At 39.7% G+C, this 23,547-nt stretch overlaps 1 protein-coding gene across 1 annotated transcript in view; it reads right to left on the bottom strand.

Annotated features, from left to right (window-relative positions):
* The window catches only part of UMODL1 (uromodulin like 1), a 54,033-nt gene extending 49,337 nt beyond the window's left edge, over positions 1-4,696 (bottom strand). Inside the window, exons 1-2 of the mRNA XM_069853528.1 lie at positions 4,609-4,696; positions 480-722 (exon numbers count right to left, since the gene is read on the bottom strand). Of these exons, the coding sequence (XP_069709629.1) occupies positions 480-722; positions 4,609-4,696 (331 nt within the window). The remainder of the gene's footprint in view (positions 1-479; positions 723-4,608) is intronic.
* Positions 4,697-23,547: the final 18,851 nt, after the last annotated feature.

Below are 23,547 nucleotides of genomic sequence, written 5' to 3'. Positions count from 1 at the left end.
TGTAAATTAATGCCAAAACCAGATCTGCATCCTGGAAATTGGCCCTGCTCCAAATCACAGGAGATGTTATCCTAATTGCGTCCTGAACTTCTTTTGAAAAGAAAGCTCCTGCTGTAAATGCAAGCATGCTCAGAGCACACAGCATCAGGCAAGGCTATGCGAGTTATTGAACTTGGCTACAGAAATTGGCCTGAATCGGGACAACTATTGAGCCTTTGTAAGGGTAATAAGCAGGTGTCTTCTTCATGCCTACCTGGAACTTTAGTGAATTTGTGGTTAGGGGTGGCATAGAGCAAGACTCAGGAACATTAGTCTTCCACTTCTACTCCTTACCATGTTAGACTAAGTTTACTGTAGATCTTTGCAGACTCACTGATTTCAGTGAAAAGGAACATGTTGCCCAGAAATGAATTGGCCTTTACATGTCCCTGTTGAAGTGAATACTCTTCCATCAAAAGCATTTATTTCAACAAACTTACCTAAAGAGCAGTAGAGTCCAACTTGTTCATATCCTTCACAGCAATCTGTTAGAGTAATAGTTTCAGGGACTTCAACAGTATGATACTGTGTTTTATAATATGTCCAGGGACACACCATCCACGGTATCCATCCTCCACAGGAAGTGTTTTTCTCGTAGGACTTCTGGTAGGCAATCATTTTGGGCACATTTTGGGTCAGGCTATAGTTGCACAGATGGTACCCCAGCAAAGACAGACCTTTTTCTAAGGAGGAAATAAAAAGAAAAAAAAAAAACCAGAAAAAAGAGGGATCAGCATTAACTTGCCACCCTAGAGCATAGGTTCCCTGCAGTATCCAATTAAAAATACTGTTATGAGAAAGCACTGATAGAACAAACGCAGATGAATGATTTCCAAGAAGGCTGATGTTAGGAAGAATGTCACTTCAGAAAAATGACAGAAGACAGAAGTAGTAGTGACTACTTGTCATAGGCATCACTTCAGTCATAAAAGGATACAGATTGGCAGAAAATTCAAAAACTAAGTGCCTTCAGGCACAAAGCAGAAAAAGGGCAATTTGACTCAAGTAAGTATAAAGGAAATTAATATATGTTAATATAAATTAACAGTAGGATAGAATAGGCACTTCCAGGATAGAATCATCCAAGTACTTCAGATGTCCATTCCAGGCTCATGCTACCAAAGTGTTTGTCTTCCTCCACTGACTATAAAAGGAATTAAGAGCAAGGAACTCATGGGCAGATGAGTCACAGTGCATGTCTGGAATAAGACATCCTTCAGACATTGTCCTTGGCTAAAACTGGGCACTCCTACATCATTGAGAAGGACTTTCAGGTATCTGACACAAAAGGTACTGCTGGAGCTCATACACTGCCAATATTCTTTTGCAGTAGACCATATTAGACCAGACCCTCTGAGAGCTACTGTGGTTTATTGAATTCAGTATAAACAACATCAGTGGTAAGTTCATTAAGTACACAATTTCCTGTAGGTCTGGGAATGAGAGTCCATTTCTGGAGTCCTGAAACCAGTTATGAAAGAAGCTAGCTGTTACATGCTTTACTTAAAACTGAAATACTTGAGGAGGGGCAGGAACACCTCCCTCTCCTGAAAAAAACCAAAACCAAACCACCACAAAGAAACCCACACAACAACAGCAACAAAAACAATTCTTAGATGGAATCTAAGAATTAGCAGTAAGCGACCTACAAACATGACACAGACACCAAGCTTTCTCCTGAGATGTTGTACAAGCAAGAGAGGAGCTGAATCACCCGGTGTTCCATTTGGGAAATAGATGAGATACAATTAAAATGTCTATATCATCCTTTGGACAAAGCAAAAGAAATTTTTATAAGGGTAATATGGATTATCTGCAGAGATTCAAGTATGGCAGAACTTTTGTTTCTGAGAACTCTGAGAGACCAGTCAACAGACACATTGAAGCTAACATAGTGTACACAATGAGCACAAAGTTAAATATTTACAGTTTATCTTGTTTGTACTGGTATCTCCAGCCTGAAAAAAGTGAAACATAAAAACAGTCCAAAAAAAATTGTCTGGTTCTTAGGAATCATGTGCTTTTATCATGTCTAGCTTTCCAGCTAAACAAAATATGTGCAATTTGAACAGGGCTGGTAGAAGAAGAAAAAAGAAGGGTTCAGCCTGGTTCTTCATCAATGTGATCCCTCCATTTCTCCAGAGTTCACATATTAGCATGGTTAGAGCAAAGTAGGAACTGGAAGAGAACAACTGAATAAGGAAACCAGTGAAGATGTGTGTTGTCTGTGCAGAGCTGCAGCTTCAGTGAGGACGTAGCACTGGAAAGCTAAAAATTCCAGAGTCAGCTGAGCTGGCTTAGCCTCTACAGCAATGTGCAACATAAATACAGGTATGAAACTGAGAATAAAATGGTATAGAAATAGACACAGTTTATAATTAGAAGCAACAGCTGTCAGAACACATATGAAATCAAATTTCATACTTAAACATTGATACTAGGTTTAGAATGAGGCTGCCAATGCCTGAAGAGGAGTTTTGAGATGCAGCTATGGTACAAAACGTTTATTTCTTAGTGCAATAGTTTCTTTTTCTTTTTTTCAAAGATGATCAGAGGGCTGGAGCACCTCCCATATGAGGAAAGGCTGAGAGAGTTGCGCTTCTTTAGCCTGGAGAAGAGAAGGCTCCAGAGAATCTTCTAGCAGCCTTTCAGTACTTATGGGGGGCCTACAGGAGAGCTGGGGAGGGGCTTTTGATCAGGGATTGTAGTGATAAAATGAGGGGTTACAGTTTTAAGTTGAGAGAGGTCAGATTTAGATTAGATGTTAGGAGGAACTTTTTTACTGTGAGGCACTGGAACAGGTCATCCAGAGAAGTCACGGATGCCCCATCTCTGGAGGTGTTCAAGGCGAGGTTGGACAGGGCTTTGATCAACCTTGTCTAGTGGAAGGTGTCCCTGCCCATGGCAGGGGAGTTGGAAATAGATATCTTAAAAGGTTCCTTTCAACACAAAACATTCTATGATTCTATGATTCTATGATTCTATGATTCTATACCCTCACTGGAAGAGCTTAGCTTGAGGGTGCAGCACCATCAACATTGCCATCATCCATCACTTTCTTCCAGTTCAAAATGAACTTTTGACACAAAAGTGTAAAATTATTTGCTAATAGCAGTTTCCTGCTGAGCAATGTGGCTTAAGTCAGTTTGGACTCCTTAGCAAAGGGGTTTTCTGTTCTCACTACCCCTCATCTATGGGATTGTGACACTATTAAATGGAATTAAAATGCACTGGCCGTTGTTTCCAGCATCACAAATCTGAAGTCAATCACAAAGCAGAATAAGGCAGTCATCTGAAATTAGTAGTGCTATGTTACGCCTGTCATCTCTGAACTTTAGGTTTTTACCTTAGCAACAACCAGCTTTCAGCCCCGAGAGGGAAAGTACACATTTTCTTATGTTAAGCAAGAGCAGAAACAATTAAAGCAAATACTTTATTAATAGAAACAAATACAAAGAGGAAAGGCTGAAAAGGAAGTCCATGTTAGGAGCAGGTTGCTTAGAATTCAATCAGATGGGATTTAAGAGCATGATTGAAATCAGCAATAAAAAACACTTGATAACATTTATGCTACAGACTTAGCCGCTATTCTGGAAACTTCACTGCTAAAGTGTCAGAAACACCACAATAAGCTGGGATCTGCAAAATCTTTTCTCACTGGAGAACAGCAAAAGCCAAAGACAAGCCCTTTTCTTGTCTTGATGTAACCTTAAAAGTAATCTGTTGGAACAGGTTCACAAAAAGCAGATTCAAACTCAGCTTTAAAATGCAATGGCTCTGAAATATAAAGAAAAATGGACTATGGGCTCAATTTGTCCTGGGTGTTCCAAATCTTTTTTTCAAGTTAACACCATTGACTTTAAATGTCACTAGAATGGGGGCTCTAGTGACCCTCAGTCTGTAGCAGCCTCTTTTTTAAATATGACTTTGACAGAATAACAGGAAAGTCTTTACAGCTTTAAAAAGTATGGTTTGTATTTTAACAGAGACCTGCAAAAATTAAAAAAAAAAGTGACAAAAAGCAGCCAAAAATCACAATCTCATCTCATCTCATCTAAATAAATTAAACAAGAAATTAAGAGCAAATTAGGATTTAATTTAGTAATTGCAATGTAGTAATTGAGTTAGGTTTTTCCAAGTTACAGCCTGTACTATAGATGAAAGCTAAACGTGTTTTCTACAGCTTCATTTTATGTATCTCTAGGAATTTGCCAAGTACACTACTGCATAATTTCCTCCAAAAATTTATTTTAAAGACAATTTTCATAAAGATTTGCACATTACTGAGCACAAAGCAGGAATCCTACTCATTCATTTCTGGCACAAATGGAATGACAAGACTTTCTCCTGAGGATAAAGAGTTGGGGACAGAGGTTATATTTCAGCTTGGTTGAGATCTTCTATGTTTAATTATCAACGTAGGATTCTTAAATGGTTGTTGAAACATTGCCAGTCTCATGGACAGTGGCCACATTGGACAGTTTATTTCAAATAAAGAGATATCCCACATCCAAACTGAGCCGTCCTACATAGAAGCTCTGGTCCTCTGACCAGCTTTGTAACACTCACCTGTAATTTCATTTCCCCTTCCCAGCTGTGTGGTTGCCCAGAGAACGACAAAGGAAATAAGAGTGATCCTCGTCTTTGTATCACCCATCCTGGATAAGCACCTCTTATCACTTCGTTTCCAAGGCAGTAGAGCTCAATTGTCCTTACACTCAGGCTTTCGGATAAGGGAAAATGTGCTCTGTTTTTTTTTCACCTGTTGCAGGTGGGTGATAACTAATGGCAACGGAAACAAAGAGGCTCCAGTGGGAATTTTGCCAGTTCTCTCTCCTTCCCACTCTCCCCGGGGAACCTGCCTCTTCACACAGCAGGATGCCTAGTCAGGCAGTCTCCTCCAGCTGCACCATTTACATCTCCTTTCAGCACCGGGAGACAATACAGAGACCCTGGGCTGCGCAGTGGGTGTAATCTGATTCAAAAATCCCACTGATAAAAAAAAAGAGGACTTGAGTCAGTGAGTTTCAGTTTGCAGACAGAAATATTTCTGCATAGCTTTTTACATTTTTTTCTAATAAACGACCCAAATTTTCTGGGGAAAAAAATAAAAGTCTTGATTGAAAATTTTTCAGCTAGTTCTAACAAAGAAAGATCTCTAGAATTTTGAAATTACTTGGCACCTTCTGCAAGAAGCATATATCCTGGCCAAATTCAAATATAGGTGATCCCAAAATGGCATCTGAATTGGATTGCACTGGGGGGTCTCTCACTTACAATCCTAAATTACTAGATAGGCTTTCCATATGTCTTAAACAGCTGCTGCTTTCCAGTTAGCTATAAAACAAATGTCACTATCTTCACTGCAGAGGACTTTTCATGACTGAAAAGTATGATCTTCCAAACTGCCATAAAGGACTAACAAACATGCCTATTCTAAAAGACTTAAGTACTCATGCTCATGTTTAGAACTATTAAGAAACATGGATAAAACTTTGCACTCTCAGGGCTCAGTCTTCGAGCTGGAAGCTGTAGCAAAGTTATACTTAGTTTGAGGCAACTAAGAGTGAACTGCAAATTTATGTAGTGAATGAAAGAGTTCCTTAATATAGAATATGCAGAACCCACTTTTCCAACAAAACTGTAGGTAAAGTCAGTCGCTGGTTAATCTAAATAAGAAATGGGTAGAGAAGTCACGTACATTTCAGGATTTTCCTTGTAATTTGCAAATTCTTTGAGCTTCTGATTCACAGCTGCATTATTTCTTCAGTTACAATCATCTAGGCACAGAGCAAATTATGTCTTTAGCAATGTGGTGTTGGAAGAGACCACTCATGTAATTAAGCATGCACCCTATGTCCTTTATAACCATTTTCACATCTTCTAGACATAATCCTGCCCTGTGTTAACTACAGTAAGTTTAAAAAGACGCCCTGAGTATCAGACACTAGCATGTGCTCTTCATATTACTACAGATATAACTATAATGAGTTGTGCTTTCTCAGTACATGTCAGCACAGAGTCTCCTGCAAGGAAACTAGACAGATTCCTCAATCATTTGGAAAACTGACCACCAGTGTATGCATGGCTGATTACATAAAACTATATTTTTAGTAACCATTCCAGTATTTCACAGAAATAGTTTTGGTCTTTTATTCCTTGTTCCTTTCAACTAGGTGTTATCTTAGGACCCCAATGCAAAATTTGCTCAGTTTTGTTTTCATGGTGAGGAAGGTCGATGCAGAGGAATAGAGGAGGAGATGTTCAGTGAAATAAAAGTCCTGGTTATGTGGTGCTGGTAGTTTGTTGGAGTGCACTCTGGAAGTAGCTCCTCGCAGTTCACCTGGTCCAGTCATCTGGAGCTGGTCAGTTCTCCTGGGTCTGTTGTTTGTATTTCCTGCAGTTACATTTGTAATGTCTGAATTGATCTAAAGTATGTAATTTATATAAAGAAGAATTTATACAAGGCAAATAAAAGCCATGTCAAAATCCATTCATGGATAATTTTACAGGATCAAGAAGCAGATTTTCAGAGATGGGATTTGACTTTACTTCTAGACTGTACTATCAGTAACTGGAGTATTACGGCTGACAGCAGGCATTCTCATAATAATTTTTAGGTATTTATTTCTTTAGACAGACTCACTTTTGACTTGTTTAGTCACTTAGGAGATCCTGATCTTCTTAGGCTAGGAGTCTGACACAGAAAGGTCAGTTGCTGGAACATTCCTTGCATTATTTTGTCTACAGCATAATCACTACTTAAAATGCCCCAAATGGTCATGATGTTTTGAGACAGATTGGTCTGGATGCAGAAAACAGGACTGCATTTGGGCTCCATGAGAACCTAACAAAAGCTGCCCTGTGCTCCACAGCCAGCCTTCCTGCTGATGTGCAGGACTGCAAGCTAAAATCATTTAACCATTAAATCATTTAACCTGATGTCTCAAAATCAGCAGTCAGTAAACTTCTCTCAGACACCTCTTCCAGACTCCCATGATTTCAACCTGCTTACAGCCTGTCAGTGTGAGAAAGGAATGGATGGAAGTGCCACAAGCCTCAAGGATCCCACAGTGGAAATAAACTGATCTGGATCAGGAACGTAAAGGCAAAACCACACTGCTACCTGCCAATGAAGGCGACAAGAAGTTCCTGTGAGACCTGATTTCTGCCCCGTGACTGCATTCCCTGGTGCTTGTGACTGCCAACAAATTTTGTCTCACCACCAGAGCAGTCTTAAAACCTGCCCCTGCTGTGACATTTCTGATATTTAGCAAGGGTTGAACCCAAATCGATCTTTCCCTTAGTGGGGCATTGCTAAGGTTTCTTTCCTCTTCTCCACTCCTGACCTTTGCAAAGCCTGCAGAAACTTAATTGCCTCTGAGCCTACAGCTGATCTGTCAAAACTGGCTTAAATTAGCCATCAAGGCCAAAAGGTGTTAGAAGACAGGAACAGGCTGACCTAGCCAGAAGTAACTTTTTTGCAGCTAAAGACAAAACAAAATAAATCACTTCTGCCATCAGCATACAACTTATTCCAGCTTCTGAAAATCAATACATATAATGGACACCTTAATATCTACTCTCTAGAGAGAATTGAACTTCTCAGAAAATTTAATTATTAAGCTCTCAGAGTTAAAATGCTATTCTATGATTCCAGGGACTTGAATTCCTTTCCCCTGCCACAGACCTCGTGCCACTATGAACAAGTCACACACTTCAAAGTAGCCACAGCAGTGAAGACAAGGTGGAGGCAGATGGCCCAGTATTTCAGACCTCATGAAATAAATGGCTACAACACTATTAATATGCTTTGTTTATGTTACCTGAGAAACAAATAGAACAGAAAGAGGACTGTTTTGCAAGCACATGCTAGGCCTATGTTAGAATGGACAACAGCTAAACTGGCAAATTTTTGAAGGGCTCCTTTTTTTCCTGAGATTCATACACATATCAGAAAAGTAGAATGGTAGCCCTTACTTATTTTGCTGATGATTTTTCAGAAAAAAAATGCCTTAAAGATGAAGGAACTTACACAAATGACAGTAAAACCCCCCTCACTTAAAGCCGTAAGAGTTAATTAACTCAACTGTGCAGGCAGAACTGTCCCTGGCTGTATTCAGTGATTTGTACTGTCTCACCAACAAACTGTTCCTCAGGAAAATCTTCGGGTTTTGTTTTTCCCCTGAACACGCACAAACTGTTTCAAAGTGACTCATGAGGAAAAAGTTCTTATTGGTAACAGCAGGAAAAAATATGAGTCAGGCGGAGGTCATGCTAAACCTCTGCCTGGCCTTGCTCCTCCGAATGCGTGCTGGTTGTGCAATCTCAGCACAGAGAAGCTCTTGTTTGCTCCAGTGCTTTGATGGCATGGTCCCACTCCTAATATCAAGTCTGGTACCATATGAAACTGTTGATCACACCTCATATGTGATTTAGCCATGGTGCAGGGAATTAAGTCAAATTTAAGACATTTTGTAGAGTGCTTCTTGTTTATAACTCTAAAACCCAGGCATTTTTGAAAGAAAGCAGCCTGGGCTGCTACTATTGCCCTTTGCTGGGAAGGCTTATTTGGAAGAAAAGTCAGAGGTTGCCCTGCTCAGCATCCCTCCATGGGGTACCAGGGCAAATCCTGTTCAGCAGAGAGTAATGTGCCTGGCCTAAATCAGCACTTGTTGCTGGGACCAGAGCTCCTCTTCACTCTGTCTTGCTGGCTGGACCATTGGCTTCTTGCAGTGAAGGACCAAGAACAGGTCATGGACACCAATCTCATTGTCCCTTGCTGACCCAATGTCACAGGGCTCAACAACGGCAACATCTTGCAAACACCAGTGACCACCCCGTAGAGGTGGCCAGGCTTCACTGGTTTCTGCCAGTGCCACTGTCTCTAACCCATTTTTGACAGTGAGGAAATGTTTTTCTTTTTTCTTTTTTTAAGAAAATCCTGGACTGCTGTCAAGTGTAGCCATTGTTTTGAGATTATTTCTGTTTTGAGATTGATACTAAGTCATCAGTGTGATTAAAATCAAAAGATCTATGGGGTTTCCACACCCCTGCTCATACCCTTCCCCCAAACAAAGATTACAAACTACTTATAAGAACCCCTTCACCAGGTGTCTGTCAGAAGCAAGCCAACTCTGAACAAACATTCAGAGTTGCCCAGAAGGCACCACAGGGCTAAAGCATCCTCTTATCTACTCAGCAGGAGGCTATTAGCATCCTGCTCTGACTTTATATTTTAACACGTAAACATTCACCATGGTTTCACCCACCAAGGGACTACTGTCATGTGAAGCATCTGTCAGGTTCAAGCTTTAGTTAAACAGAGGAGAGCAAAGCTCAAGCCTGCAGGGTGTTTTCCAGCATCCTAGCAGGATTTATGCCATCAGCACTCATGAATTGAGTAATGGAAGAGTGCAAGTCTAATATTAGCCCACAGGTCTCTTGTAAAGGGGACACTTTACAGGACACTGTGCAGAGGAAAGCCTCCATCCTTGGAGCATGAGTTTTACATCATACTGGAGAAGAGCCTTACTCTGTCTCAGCATTGCTATTTCCACTTTTTATGCCAGGAACACTGCTGCTCCTTCTACACCCACATGCAGCCCCTGAGTCAGTTAGATAGCACCATCTGCTTCTCCAGGTACTCAGGAAAAGAAAATTATTCCTACCCCCTAACAGCATCAGCTGCTGACATAAACATTGGCAGTTTCTCTATGATACTACGCTGAAAGGGGAAGTAGAAATATAAATGCTTGGTTTGGAATAAAGATCATATTGCATCACTGACTTGGTAATCCATAAAAGAAGCAATCGATCATGTTCTTTGCAAACCTAATCAAGAAAAAGAAGAGATGGCTGGAAAGGAGGGTTGATGTTTGGAGCGCAAAGAGACTTCACACTGGGTTTTGGCATTCTCAGGTGAAAATAAATATGTGGTCATGCACTGTAAAGTAGGAGGTAAATGAGTTTTTTGATATTTCTCTCTTTCCAGTTTTCAGACCACAAAAACCCCAACTAAAATTATCTCACTCTATTTAACTAGAAAAAAAAAAAAAGACAATCACATATTGCTAGGTATTGAGATATCTGATATTTAAAGCTCAAAAGGAGATACTTTTAAAAATATTTATTGGCTAGTGAAAACAGTGGGTTATTTATTGAATCTGTTCTGCACCCTTAATTAGCACAAATGCCAGTAGGGAAACTTCCTGTGTGCTTTCTCCCATGCTGACCTTCTGCATGAGAAAAATTCCATAGTGAAAATAGATTTTAATTCCCTCCTTGAAATCAAACATCTGGCTTTGGTTAAGGAGGCACATACCCCTGTCCTTTGTGATATTTAGATTACAAGTGCTCTGGGGCAGGGAGCATTTTCTTTGTTATTTGCTGCTGAAAATCATAGGACCTTCAGTTTATAGATATAATAATGATAAGGCTATCACTGAAGGATGAGGAGAACATGACTATTGTAATGATTAACATTAATTTATCATTCAAATGACAAGTATGAATATCAGCACACATATTCCATCACTCTTCATCTTTGCAGTTAATTTTTATCATATTCTAAACCCTACTGAATATTGTCCTATGCGAGTGATAGAGCTCATGATCTAACCTAATCCCTGACTTTCTCATTGGAAGGTGAGAGTTGAGGGTGTTTTGTCTTCCCCAGAAAGGTAGCACTGCTGAAATAATTACGTGCACCAATTACTAGGGTTTAATGAGAGACACAAAAATGTGAGAGCGCTTCTTGAGAGGTGGGAGGTAAATGAAACAGGATTGTATCTAGCACATTTTCACTTAGTTCGCTGTTCTTTGCTTCTCAGAAATCTGATGGGATGGATAGACCAGGGCCCACTGGCAAAGACAGAAAAGGCTTCATGACAATCTACAAAACTTCCATGACCCAGCTGCAAAGGATTTACGAAAGCAAAAACTTAGCTGATGACAAGAGTAAATTAATGTTTTGCCTGTTTGCCCCCAATTCTAAGCAATCATGCACCTAAGAGGAAAAACATTGACAGGAAATGTAATTCCCATTTGCAAAAGAAGTGGTTTTCATAGGCCTTTTGCTGTCAGACGTAAGGACAAGAACACTTAACAGCTTTGGACACTGGAAAGTTCACACAATGAGCCTCAACAACTTATAAGCAGCAGCAGATGTCTAGACCCTTAATCATCAATCTGAGAAAATCACCCTGATGTCAGTGCTTCCTCTAGGATGTGATGGGCAAGTTTCCTTACAAGCAAGGTGGAAACCTCATGCTGTGAAGGACACAGAGAAGTATCCTCATGGTAGCAAGGAGAGCTCTATGATAACAAGGATCCAGTAAGAAAGCATTTATCATTTGATCCCCAAATAAAGCAGTATTTTGAAATTTTTTAAAGCACAGTGTCAAAAAAATGGGATGACTGAGGCAGTGACAGAAAGCAGCCAAAACCTCAGCAAATTACCTGGAATTTCATTTGACGCAAGGATGATGTAGACCTGAAAAATGGGCTTTTTTTCTCTAGTCCTTGTTTCAGGGAAAAGAGGAATAATCAAAATATTTTTGCCTTTAAGATGCTGCAGAAACACACTCCAAAAGTATGATCAAGAGGAGGCAAACTCTAACAATACTCGTACTCCCTTTCTTCTGCTGTGCCAAGTACAAAAATGGGAGATCTAGCTACTTTTTTTAAAAGCAAACAACTGAATCTTGAAGTGTGATGCACTTACATGGTGCAACTACATAGTCCCTAATAAAATGGGCTGATTTTCAATCTAGAGTTGCCTTAAAATAAATTTGGGAGCACTGTTTTCCCAGAAGGGTAAGGGTTATGCACATAACTCAATGTCCATTTACAAATATCTTTCCTGCATTCCTACGAACAACACCAATGATTATGCAAGCAGAAAGGTCTTTTTAATCTAATTTACTTTTTGGTCCTCTTTTGTCTTTCCTTTTTTATATTTCTATCAGCATGACTAGAAAAGGCTGATGCATGTTTTGCCTAGTTGTTTTTTTTTTTTTTATCATGTCTAGGCCTGTTGAAACTTGGCCTTACAAACACATTTTTCAGTCATTATTATTACACCTTAAAAGGATCACAATTTATCAGCAACCGTGACAAGGAAGGAGTAGTTCTGGCACAGGTAGATGAGACAAAGGAGAAAATAAAAGAAGTAGAAACAATGGTTCGCATTACAGTCTCCAGCAACTCTGTGCAATCACCAAGGAAGGAAATGTCTCCCTGTGCATTGGATGCTTGATCTGGATGTTGTAAACAACCTCTAGAAGCTTTTAGCTATGACTTTAGTCTAAGCCTCTGTCCTTAACAAGTCTTCACATGTGCTCCATAAAGCAAGTCCCATAGCACCTTGTTAACTTGTTTATTCTTTACAGCTCTCAGCATTCAAGGTAAATCATGTTATGCAATTAGCTACACTGAAAACAAATGGTTTTGGTTTTACTTGTTTAAGGCCCAGCTCAAAATCTGTTGTCTTCAAAAAGTATTTGATGGACTGACTTGGGATCAACTCCATCTCTGAATTATTTTCCTGTCCTATGAAAAGAAGCTGTTGCTGAGATTATGTTTAAAACTACTGAGAACGTGTCAAAAAAATCTGTGACTCAAACAGTGAAATCTGATTATTTGGGCAATTGCATCATATTTCCTATAGGAATAAAAGAATTAATTATTTTTAGGGGGTCAGTGTGACAAAGTGGTCTTGACATGTCATCAAGTTCATACTGCAGCATATTAACATTTTTTCCACTGAAAAGTCTTGTCTCCAAATTTCAGCGTTCAAGTGATTCACTTATTAGCAACTTCTCCTGGCAAATAAAAGACAGTACATCTCAGCTATGCCACATGACGTTTATTTGCATGGGAAAAGGAGAGAGACAGTTACCATGTAAACAAAAGAAAAACAAGTACAAAATCTCACTCGCTCAGTTGATCTCATCATCAGTTCAAACTAATTTTGATTACCTCTTCCACCAACAGCAGGATCCACTATAATAGAATTTAACAGAAAAGGAGATTTAGGGGTTTACTCTTATCAGAGGGATTGACCAAATTATAAAATACAAGAGGAAATGCAAACTGTTTGAAACTGTTGATTTTAGCATATATTTGTTTTCTAAATGCATAATGGGTCAATTGTGGGTGTCATCAGAATGGCTCTGCACAATTTATTTCATGATCTTCTTCAGTGAGTCAGTTCATACAAGCCTATTTCCAGCACTGTGTTTCAAAAAAACTGGACTTTGAAAGCATACACTGAGTATATCCCAGGTCACAGGAAAAACTTATCCTAGCCCATGATAGTATGAAGCTTTTTTGTCCTCCTCTTATCAGTATATTCCAGGAGAACAAAGACATTCAATTTGTCCTTTTTATTGTTGGGGGTGAATTCAGGTACAAGAATGCTCTAGTGCTACAAGTGATAGTAAATATTGTGGGGCAGGGCGGTGGGGAGGGGGCATTGCAGTAGCTTGCTCGCCTGAAACCTACTATGGAATGGGGGTCTTCCTATTCTCTTATCAAGCATAGGACATTGTAGGTTCACAAGGTCCCTTTTAAACGAAATCACACTTACTGTAAAAGTAATAAAATGTCATCTAGAGATACCTTAGGAAAAAAAACAATCTATTCTATGATTCTATGATTCTGCGAAGACAGGATTATTTAAAAAGAGCACTTAAAAATAAACTAGAATTTAGGTTATGCTATAATAAGCTACTTAGAATCAAGTTCAAACCAATTCCTGTTGAAAGTAAGTGGGATGAATTTGAGAAAACACAAGGGTGTCTTTCAGTAAATATTTATGGAAATAAATAAGAAAGAGGAACAGAAACTTGGTCATAAATTTGCCAAGATGAATAGAAGGTGTCATTAACATTTGCCCTCTCTATATGAGCCATGGGTTCTTCCTCTTGGGGGAATCACAGTGGAAAATTGTAAACAACTTTTTCAGCACGGCATCAGAAAATTAATTCCAAGTTCTGTATTCAGTGTTGGTGATATTGCCAGGCAACAGGATATGATTGCTATATCTTGAGAGAATGCCTTGAATTTATTATTTTTACTACATTTATTAGTGACACAATGCAAAGGTTTGCCCAGTTTTTATTCCAAGCCCACACTTGAAGCTCAACAGCCATCCAGAAATTTCAGCAGATTAAAAAACACAAATGTACCTCTTCAATTCAATATAATCTGTAGCTATTAAGTGACAACAATCAGCATGCACTTAATCAGGAATTAGGGATTTGGTTATGCCCACTCAACACTACCCTTCAGGCTGTCCCACTCAGAGCTTGAAGACCACCTCTGAGGGCCAGTTCCCTGCTGAAGGTTTCTCACGGGCTCCAGACACACCAGCACACCTGTGGGAATATGCCAAACACATGCATGGTCTGTGGCACAGCTTCCAGACAGGAACCCGGTCCTGATGACCAGGAAGCCACATAACCCTCAGCAAATTTTTCCAGTGGTTAATACTCATTGCTGTTAAAATAATCCTGCCTTTTTCTTCTTTCTTGCAGTTATATCTTCCAGTCTGGAAACTTGTTAGGGTTTTTTTGCTACAACATTAATTACCTTTCTTTCTTGAAACTTTTTCAGTGGGAATGCTCTCCTAATATTTTTTTAATTGGAGAGGAGTTGATTTTGTAAGGTTCATGCCTTTCAAGCAGGCAGAAAAGGTAAAGCTCTACCAGAAGCTATAAATTCAGTGCAGAATTAATGAAAAACTCTGTGGACTACTTGCATGCAGAGTTTTATTACATGATTGTAACAGCCCTCTTCAACTTCAGAATTTTAAAATCCCAAACAGAGCGTTCCATGTAAGTAGTAACGACAAACAACTGCATTTTCAAATGTTTCCTTTAAAATGTAAGTGCACACATCATCCTTGAACACAAACCTGTTAAACATCCGGTATCATAGAAGGCATTTCTAGATATTCAACAATCTTAGTGATATTTTATTTTGTTTGTCACTGGCTAAAAACACACTTCCAGACAGATTTTTCATCTTAGGTGGCAAGCAGTAAACTGTTAAACTATGGTTAACTACAACACGTGCAACTTCCTCTCCATACCCACCAGCTGCAGAAAAATGATAGATGGAGATGCAATTAGGTTGCAATTGGGAAGGGAAGGGAAGGGAAGGGAAGGGAAGGGAAGGGAAGGGAAGGGAAGGGAAGGGAAGGGAAGGGAAGGGAAGGGAAGGGAAGGGAAGGGAAGGGAAGGGAAGGGAAGGGAAGGGAAGGGAAGGGAAGGGAAGGGAAGGGAAGGGAAGGGAAGGGAAGGGAAGGGAAGGGAAGGGAAGGGAAGGGAAGGGAAGGGAAGGGAAGGGAAGGGAAGGGAAGGGAAGGGAAGGGAAGGGAAGGGAAGGGAAGGGAAGGGAAGGGAAGGGAAGGGAAGGGAAGGGAAGGGAAGGGAAGGGAAGGGAAGGGAAGGGAAGGGAAGGGAAGGGAAGGGAAGGGAAGGGAAGGGAAGGGAAGGGAAGGGAAGGGAAGGGAAGGGAAGGGAAGGGAAGGGAAGGGAAGGGAAGGGAAGGGAAGGGAAGGGAAGGGAAGGGGATAACTCTGTATGTTGTTAGAAATAGCATTTTCCAATGTGATATAGACTGTAATGCCTCCAAAAGAACAAATTAAAGTAATGAAAATGCAGAAGCAGTAACACATAGATGAATCATCTGAACTAAAATAGAGGGAATGTTGAAACATAGAAGGGAAGAAAGAGTGTCATTTTAGCTTTAACAGCAAAATAATTCCACATAGAATCTTTCAAAATTGTTTGGCCAACAGAAACCACAAGACAATGTTGGTTACCGCAGCCATCCAGGTGCAGCAGAGAATTGTATATTGCAATATATAGTTTGAAATGGACAGGTCTCATACACAAAAGCTAGGCAAGAATTAAGTACCACACATGCCAGCCAGTCTCCAAGAGCAACACAGTCAATTAAGGATACAAAATAACCTAAATATCAATTTATCAGCTTTTTAAAATGGGGTGTCAGGTATGTCATGAATTACAGAATCCCCTCTTATTTTCTGTCTTCCAGGTCAATGTTGCACAAATAAATAAAATGAGACCACAAACTAACCCTCATCACAATATAGGTCTGCAGCAGTTCCAAAGCAGCAGAGGGAGTTCCCAATGAAGAAAGCCTGCACATGTTCCCAGAACTTTTACTACCCGAATTGAAATGAAAAAATGTCCAGCTGAAGCGGGGCGGCGGGGAACACATCCAGGCAGCTGAGCAGCCTGTCAGGGAGAAGCGGACAGAATTTCTGTTCCATACCACACGTTTCTGCAGATTCCTCGGAACAAATATGCCCCTTCAGTAACTCCAGGGTCCATTGACAAGACTGCAGATGTCAGATTCCTCAGCCACAGATATCCGGATTTAAGACTAGCTCTAAATCACTCAAACTTACACTTTCCTCTAGTCTGGAAAATGCTGAACTAATCTCCCTTGAGAGTGTGTCAGGTTCCAGCAGCAATTCTCCAGTATGCTATCCTGGCAGCATGGCACCTCCTGCATTTTCCCATTTCAAATACCTCTACCATTCACATACAAAGGGAAATTTGTATTTTCATTAGGTTTTCTCGAACAGGGAACTTCCCTTTTTACTTAAAGACACTTTTAATACTACTTTGTGCTATGCTGGAAATAGGAGGAGAACTTAAGAGGGGAAAGAATGGCCACATACACTGAAACACCCTAGGTGGGTCCTCTTATGCCCCTCTGAGACTTTCAGTATTTTCTGTGCTTCAATTAGCCATCTGATAAGTGCCACCACCTTCTAACCCAGTGTCAAAATATACCTGCATAGCCTTAAAGCCAATTCCAACCTAAGGACCAATGTCAAGCTAAGATCTCTCTAGTCCTGAGCTATCAGATCTCATAGCTGGTGAAATTCCTCTTCACAGCTGGACTGCAAACAATAATGCTACAAACACGACAAAGTACAAAAAATTAAAGGAAAGTCTAAACCACAGATTTGTCTACACCTTTACAATCTTTTCATGATGACTCTCTTCAGCTTCATAACTTGTGCAGAAAAATATCAGATACTCAGTATTTCATGGCAATGCATGTCACATGCACTATGATGCTGAGGCTTCACTACAGGCTACCCAAAAGGACATGAACTGTGAGGTGGCATTCCACAGCTCCAGCAAAAATGATCCTTAGATACTATGCACTGAGACATGTGCAGTCCACGTGCATTTGCACCACCATACAGCCCTAGCTCACACTGAAGAGCTGAGTTACACTGCCCATCTCACTGAACTTATCTCTTTCTAACACTGATGTCAAGTGAGGATTCTTGATGAGAGAGCTGCTGCTTAGCTAGCTTTGTAGGGACATTGGTTACATCTTCCACCTTTGATTAAAATTCTGCATTTTTTTGTTAAACGTTGTTTTGGTTTTTTCCCCAAGAAGTCCCATGACGAGACCAAAGGAGACCACAGTCATCAGACTGTGTCTGTCAACCAAAACAGTTGATTTTACCATCAGAGTTGATTTCAACCAGAAACACTTATTCTGTGGTTCTACAGTAAGTATTTGAGTTGCACTGGCCATGTGTAGCCTAGAGCTATGATCTCTGCCAATACAGAGACATTGGAGAGACATTGTTCATATATATGAGGAAGGGGAAACCAACTGTGTCCAAATTTTGCCTCTTTACATTTGACATTCAAAATGGTGTGTATACATAGCACTGTGAAAACAAATATACCTAACCAAATGCCTATAATACAACACATTACAGCCAGTTAGGCCCCAAGCAAGATGCTTGTACTGGAAAGGCAATTAGCCTCTCTATTGTCCGTGTATATATATGACATATATAATGAACTGGCTAGAACACACCTGCTATGAGGACAGGCTGAGAGAGTTGGATTTGTTCAGCCTAGAGAAGAAAAGGCTCTAGGGAGACCTTATACTGACCTTCCAGTACCGGAAAGGGCTACAGAAAGGCTGGGGAGGGACTTTTGCATATGGATGAAGTTCTTCACAAGGAGAACAGTGAGGATCTGGCATAGGTTACCCAGGGAAGCTGTGGCTGCCCCATTCCTGGAGGTGTTCAAGGCCAGGTTGAATGGAGCTTTGAGCAGTCTGGGCTGGTGGGAGATGTCCCTGCCCATGGCAATGGGGTTGGAACTGGATGATCTTTAAGGTCCCTTCCAACACAAACTATTCTGTGATTTTATGATTCTAACCGTCACAGGGAACTGGGAGAAAGAGTGTCCCACTGACAGAGGAGCAGGTCACGCAAAAAGGCTTCTTCCAAAGGTTGTTCCAGAGCACTGTTTCTGTACTTCAGAATTGCAAAGCAACATTTAATAAATAAATCCTTATTCTGTTCTGGTTCCGAACTCATCATGCAAAGAATGTAATTTGACAGTACAGAATTGACAATAATAAATTCAGTCCGTTGCATGAACATAAAAAGGTCAACGATTCAGTATGCTGCTGATCTTCACCATGCCACTTGAGCTTTCTACTCAGGAATTAATACATCAGTAAGGAGATGACATCAGTAAGACTGCACAGGCCACAGAAGTGCAAAAGTTGACCCACAGTTATTACAGGGCAGTATTTCTGTATTCACAGCCTGAAAGCAAGGTTCAGTTCCTCATCCCAAATCATGGGCATATCTTTACAGCGCACAGAAAAGCACAAGAATAAGTTTAAAGTTGTTACAAACTGCAACCTCTCTCTCAAAATATGCATTTGTAGTCTTTAAACCAGCATGTTAATATCGTATATGAAATGATTTTGTGACACAATGGCACCCTTGGGCATAGTACACATATAAACCAAAAAATAGATTTTTGGCTGCACAAACCAAAAAACACCATCTAGAAATAACATGCCTGGCACTATTTGATGAAACAAAGAAACGTAAACACCATTTTTCATCAAGGCAATAAGTTTACTTCCTAACTTTTGCATTTTTCACTTGATGAGAACTCACCATAAATCACTTCTAACTTTTGGATACAATCTTCTGAAAAGTAAAACAACCTACTCAACAGGCTGCATTTTCGCAGCATCGTAGCAGTGGACAAACACAAATGCACTTGCTTCAACTCTGAAAACTGCTGTCCATCTGTGTGTAATCTCTAACTCCAGAGGACTGTTGTTTGAGACCAAACTGTCTGACTGAGGCTGAGGAATTAAAGCATCAAACTGACTTTTAAAATATACCGTAGCACTAATAGCTCTTTGGTGCTTTCTCTGATTCACTTATACAAGTCTCGCAGAGAACTGAGGCTACAGTACTAGTGCTTTCTGCCAAGAAACCTGATCCCTAGAGCACATTTACAGGAAAACAGGATAATAAACATAATTATTGTACCAATGCAAAATTTCACACTATCATTCCATTTATTATTCCTGAAAATAAACTTTGCCAAAAATGAACAAAAGCAAGAGTCTTCGGGGTTTTTTTAATAACAAGTACAGAACATTTTATTTTCCTTTGCTTTTCCTTGTTTGGTCTTAGCATATGGACAGAATTATACAATGCGCTTGCCATATCACCTGTCTTTCCATTTGCTTTTTCCTGAATTTCTTTACATACAGTTTGTCTAAAATATAGAAGCAGGATGTACACACTTGTAACTAGGAAATCAAGGCCACTTTTTAATATTGTCTAACATACTTCCACTGTAATCAGAATACTCTGGATTTTATTTTTAGAAGACTCAGACACCAAACTCCAGCAGAAGTTAATCAGAGCTGTGAAAACTGGTAACATGAAATTGCACCCTATCTGCTGCACCGTAACAGATTTTATATCTCAGCTGCTCCTGCAGCTTTTGATCAAGGTTTTTGTTTTGTTTTGCTTGTTTTTTTTGAAGTAACCACAAATGGCTTACTAGGTGCAAATTAAGATACATTACTCTTTTAAACAAAAATCATCCTACCATGACTGTCTGCCTGCTTGAAGAACACGTGCCTTAATATTTGCAGTGTAATTTTCTCTGAATCATTATCTGACCCATGGAACTATTGCCTTTTTAAATAGGTATGCATTTATGACTACCTAGTAATATTAACCTAGAAAACTGCTGTCTAGGTTGTAATTTTCTGGCAGTGTTTACCTTAAGCTGTCCGAGATGTTAGTTATGTGGATTCTGAGAGGAAAATATTAACTAGATTGTGCTATTTGCAGAAGAATGAGGGTGACAGCTACAAAAACTCACAACTTGGCACTTGAAAACCATGATGTCAGGAATTAAGACAGTTTTACATTATACTGTATTATACTTATTTTCCTGGTAAGAACTTCCAGTCTTCAGAGAAGCTTGTCTGTGTACACCTTGCTTCACATCCGTCATACAAACACTACGATTTTTGTAATATTCTCACTGTGTATCTTAATGCCTAGTTGTCACTCTGAATATAGACAGTGCCTGTCCTTTTGTGACAAAAGAAGTGACAGGGTCTGTCTAGGAAAAGTAAGATTCCTTTTCACCTGCTAGTAGTTTTTATGGAACGTTTCATATGAATGTATTAGAAAGAGAAAAAAGTAAAATGCAGGCACTCTTCCATGCTGACCTGTCAACAATGAGAAACTGCCAGAAAAGTCTATGTTTGTATTTTGGCAACTCATTAAAATGTTACCTGTGTTTTGGTAGAATATTTGGCATTGGTAAGGCTCGACCTCCAGTGTTTGCAGAAACATTTGCTGCATACAACAGTGGATGAAAAGAACCAGTTTATTCAAACGTTTTTTGCGATCACAAGTAATAGTGCTTCACTTCTCAGAAGTTCTGGGATAGGAGATGGTATCTGAAGGAACAGGATACCAATGACAGCATCTCCTGCAGCAATAGCATTTGCTCCACTAATAAGATTTTTAGGGCCAACTGAGACAGGAGGCAGTTACTTAGAGATTAATCGCCTCCTGCTGCAGTATGTCCGTGGAAATAGTAATTCCAGAAGTTTTGGTGGGAAACAAGAAAGTCATAACACACTGTCCTTCAGGTACTGCATTTCTGCTATTACAGTAGCTACAGGAGAATCTTAAAGTTTGAAAAGCCATGCTACCCCGGAGGAAGGGATGCAGCAGCAGTATATACTCCTAAAGTTATCAAAGTACAGAATGGATCTCTCTGTATACACACAAGATTTGAAAAAGTTACCAAAAGGAAAACTTTTAGCATCTCTACCTACTCAAGGTTCCCCCACTGAAATGAAGCAAAATACATGGCATTCCTTCTGAGGTGTGTTCTTTCTTTAGCCTCTCTCCTTCCCCAAAACCAAGCTTTTCTCTACAAAGCTCTTCCTCACCTTCTAACACAGGAGTACCTAAGGGTGTTTGAGATACTTGTAAGGTTCTCTAAAAGAAAATAACCTGACATCATTAGTTTTAAATTAATCACATAAGGTCCAATCCTTCACTGAAAAAAATTGTTAGGGATCTGTACATCAAAAAGGGCTGAAACTATGGCTCTAGAAAAAGACAGCCTACGTCCAGGATATGACTTTTTTTCAATTTATTTTTACATCGGAAATGAAACAAATGTTAGCATTAAAAAATCTAAACTATTCAGAGTACACAGCTTGGCCTTTTAGTAAAGTATTTGCATCACAAAAAATAGCAATTTTTCACATTGACACATGCAACCAATGCAAGTGGTTTTTACATACAAATTTTCTCACGAAGTCCATGTGTAATCATCCATATTTTTAAAATAGTCTGCTTTACATTCTATGTTTTGCAGAGGCTCAGTTTTTAACAACGTTCCAGTGATTAAGCTTGTTGGCAAGTCTAATCGAAACTTAATCTGAGCAGCTATTAGATACTCAGAATGGAAAACAAACCTTGTGCGCAACAAACACACATCTGGTAAAAAGAGCTGCAACCACACACATGTCGATGAAAAATATGCCAAGCTAAGTGCTCCATCAAAGCATTTAAAATTAGAAACATTTGAAAAAAGTGTTCATAAAGAAGCTACTCTTGAAGAATGAGAAAGCATTCAAATAATTGTGAATGGTATATTTGACAAGATTAGCCTACTTAGAGCCAACTGAATTCCCAAATAATTCTACAGCAAGAATTCCTTGCCTAGATTTCATTAGAATTGAGAAAAAATTGATTTATAGGGAATTCGGGCATCCGTACGACTTTAATAACATCAAGTCAATAAGACTGAAACATGAAACGCAGTCAGATTGAGTCTCATTTCCCCTCAACCCCCCAAATTTTTGAGAATTACATTCCAAATTTTCTGAAATCACTTCTTAAGGTAAGAACCACAGAGAATAACTGCCGTCTGGTGCCAATATTATACAAGCCTCTATGTAGGCTCTGTTTGAATGGCTGCACTTTCCCCAAGGAAACTGACACATTAAAAATACTGATAAAAAATACCTGCAGAGTAAGACATTCTTGTACACATATGTGGGTGTGTATTTTAAAGAATGCAATTTTTTCAGCAGGGTAATTCCAGCACAGAGGTTCTCCATCTGTGACACAGGCCCTTCCGGAGAACTGTGGGTGAGAAAATAATTATGCAAGACCAGTTTGTTTCTGCGCGGCTGAGAAATAACTGAGTACATGTGAAAAAAGCAAGCAGGGCCTTGCTAGATTTACAAGCTCAGGTTAGTTTCACAAATGCTTCACTGGCAGCAAAGCCTGCGTCACTGCATAAAATGGTTTATGTGAAATGTTCCAACTACTTTCCTAGTTTGTTCCCATTACTACACTAAGCCTGCTACTGTGCCAGAGCAGTTGTCTGCATACTCGTGCAACAAACCAGATCGGGGAACTATTCCAGATGAAACCAAGCAGCTCATTTGGTTTTTGTCCCAGCTCATCACACTGCCACACTGATGTCAGAACAGAAGAGGCAGCGGCACAAGCCTGTGAATGAAAAAACCCACTCCTTTCACAGGCAGCTTAACAAGTTTGCAAAACCACTGAAAGAGACGACGGTGGCAAAAATTATATCTGGAGAGGGGAGAGGGGCACGGAATCCTGCAAGGCACATCATTTTTCTTACATGGGGTTTAGCCCATCTGCAATGAATCCTTGGCAAAAAGGTTCAAATGCAGCACTAAACACATTACAGGGATTCCAGTAGCTGCTTCAGAGTACTTGTGATCTATATGGAATACCTCAAAGGACACTGTTTGAAAACATGTATGCAGATTAGATGTTAATCTCTAGAATTCAAGCAGTCATTAACAAAAAGATAATGGATCAGATTAGCTTTCAACAAAACAAGGGAAATCTTGTAATTCTTATTTCTATTTTAATACTTGTATTTTGACACATTAAGCCCTATTCGGGTATTTAATTCAAAGTGGATCATTTCAATGATAAGCAAGCCTAAAGCAATTATAACGTCCATTATAATTTTTCCAGTCACATCAAGATGAACGAGTACAGTTACAGAGGGTCCAAGCCCAAATTCACCAGCAGCGAGCATGTGCCTCCCTACTAATACCGGGGAGCAGCAGACTGGCTTC

Source organism: Phaenicophaeus curvirostris, chromosome 1 (assembly GCF_032191515.1).
Source record: "Phaenicophaeus curvirostris isolate KB17595 chromosome 1, BPBGC_Pcur_1.0, whole genome shotgun sequence".
NCBI lineage: Eukaryota > Metazoa > Chordata > Aves > Cuculiformes > Cuculidae > Phaenicophaeus > Phaenicophaeus curvirostris.
Note: the sequence above shows the minus strand (reverse complement) of the source record. Positions and strands in the feature narration are given on the sequence as shown.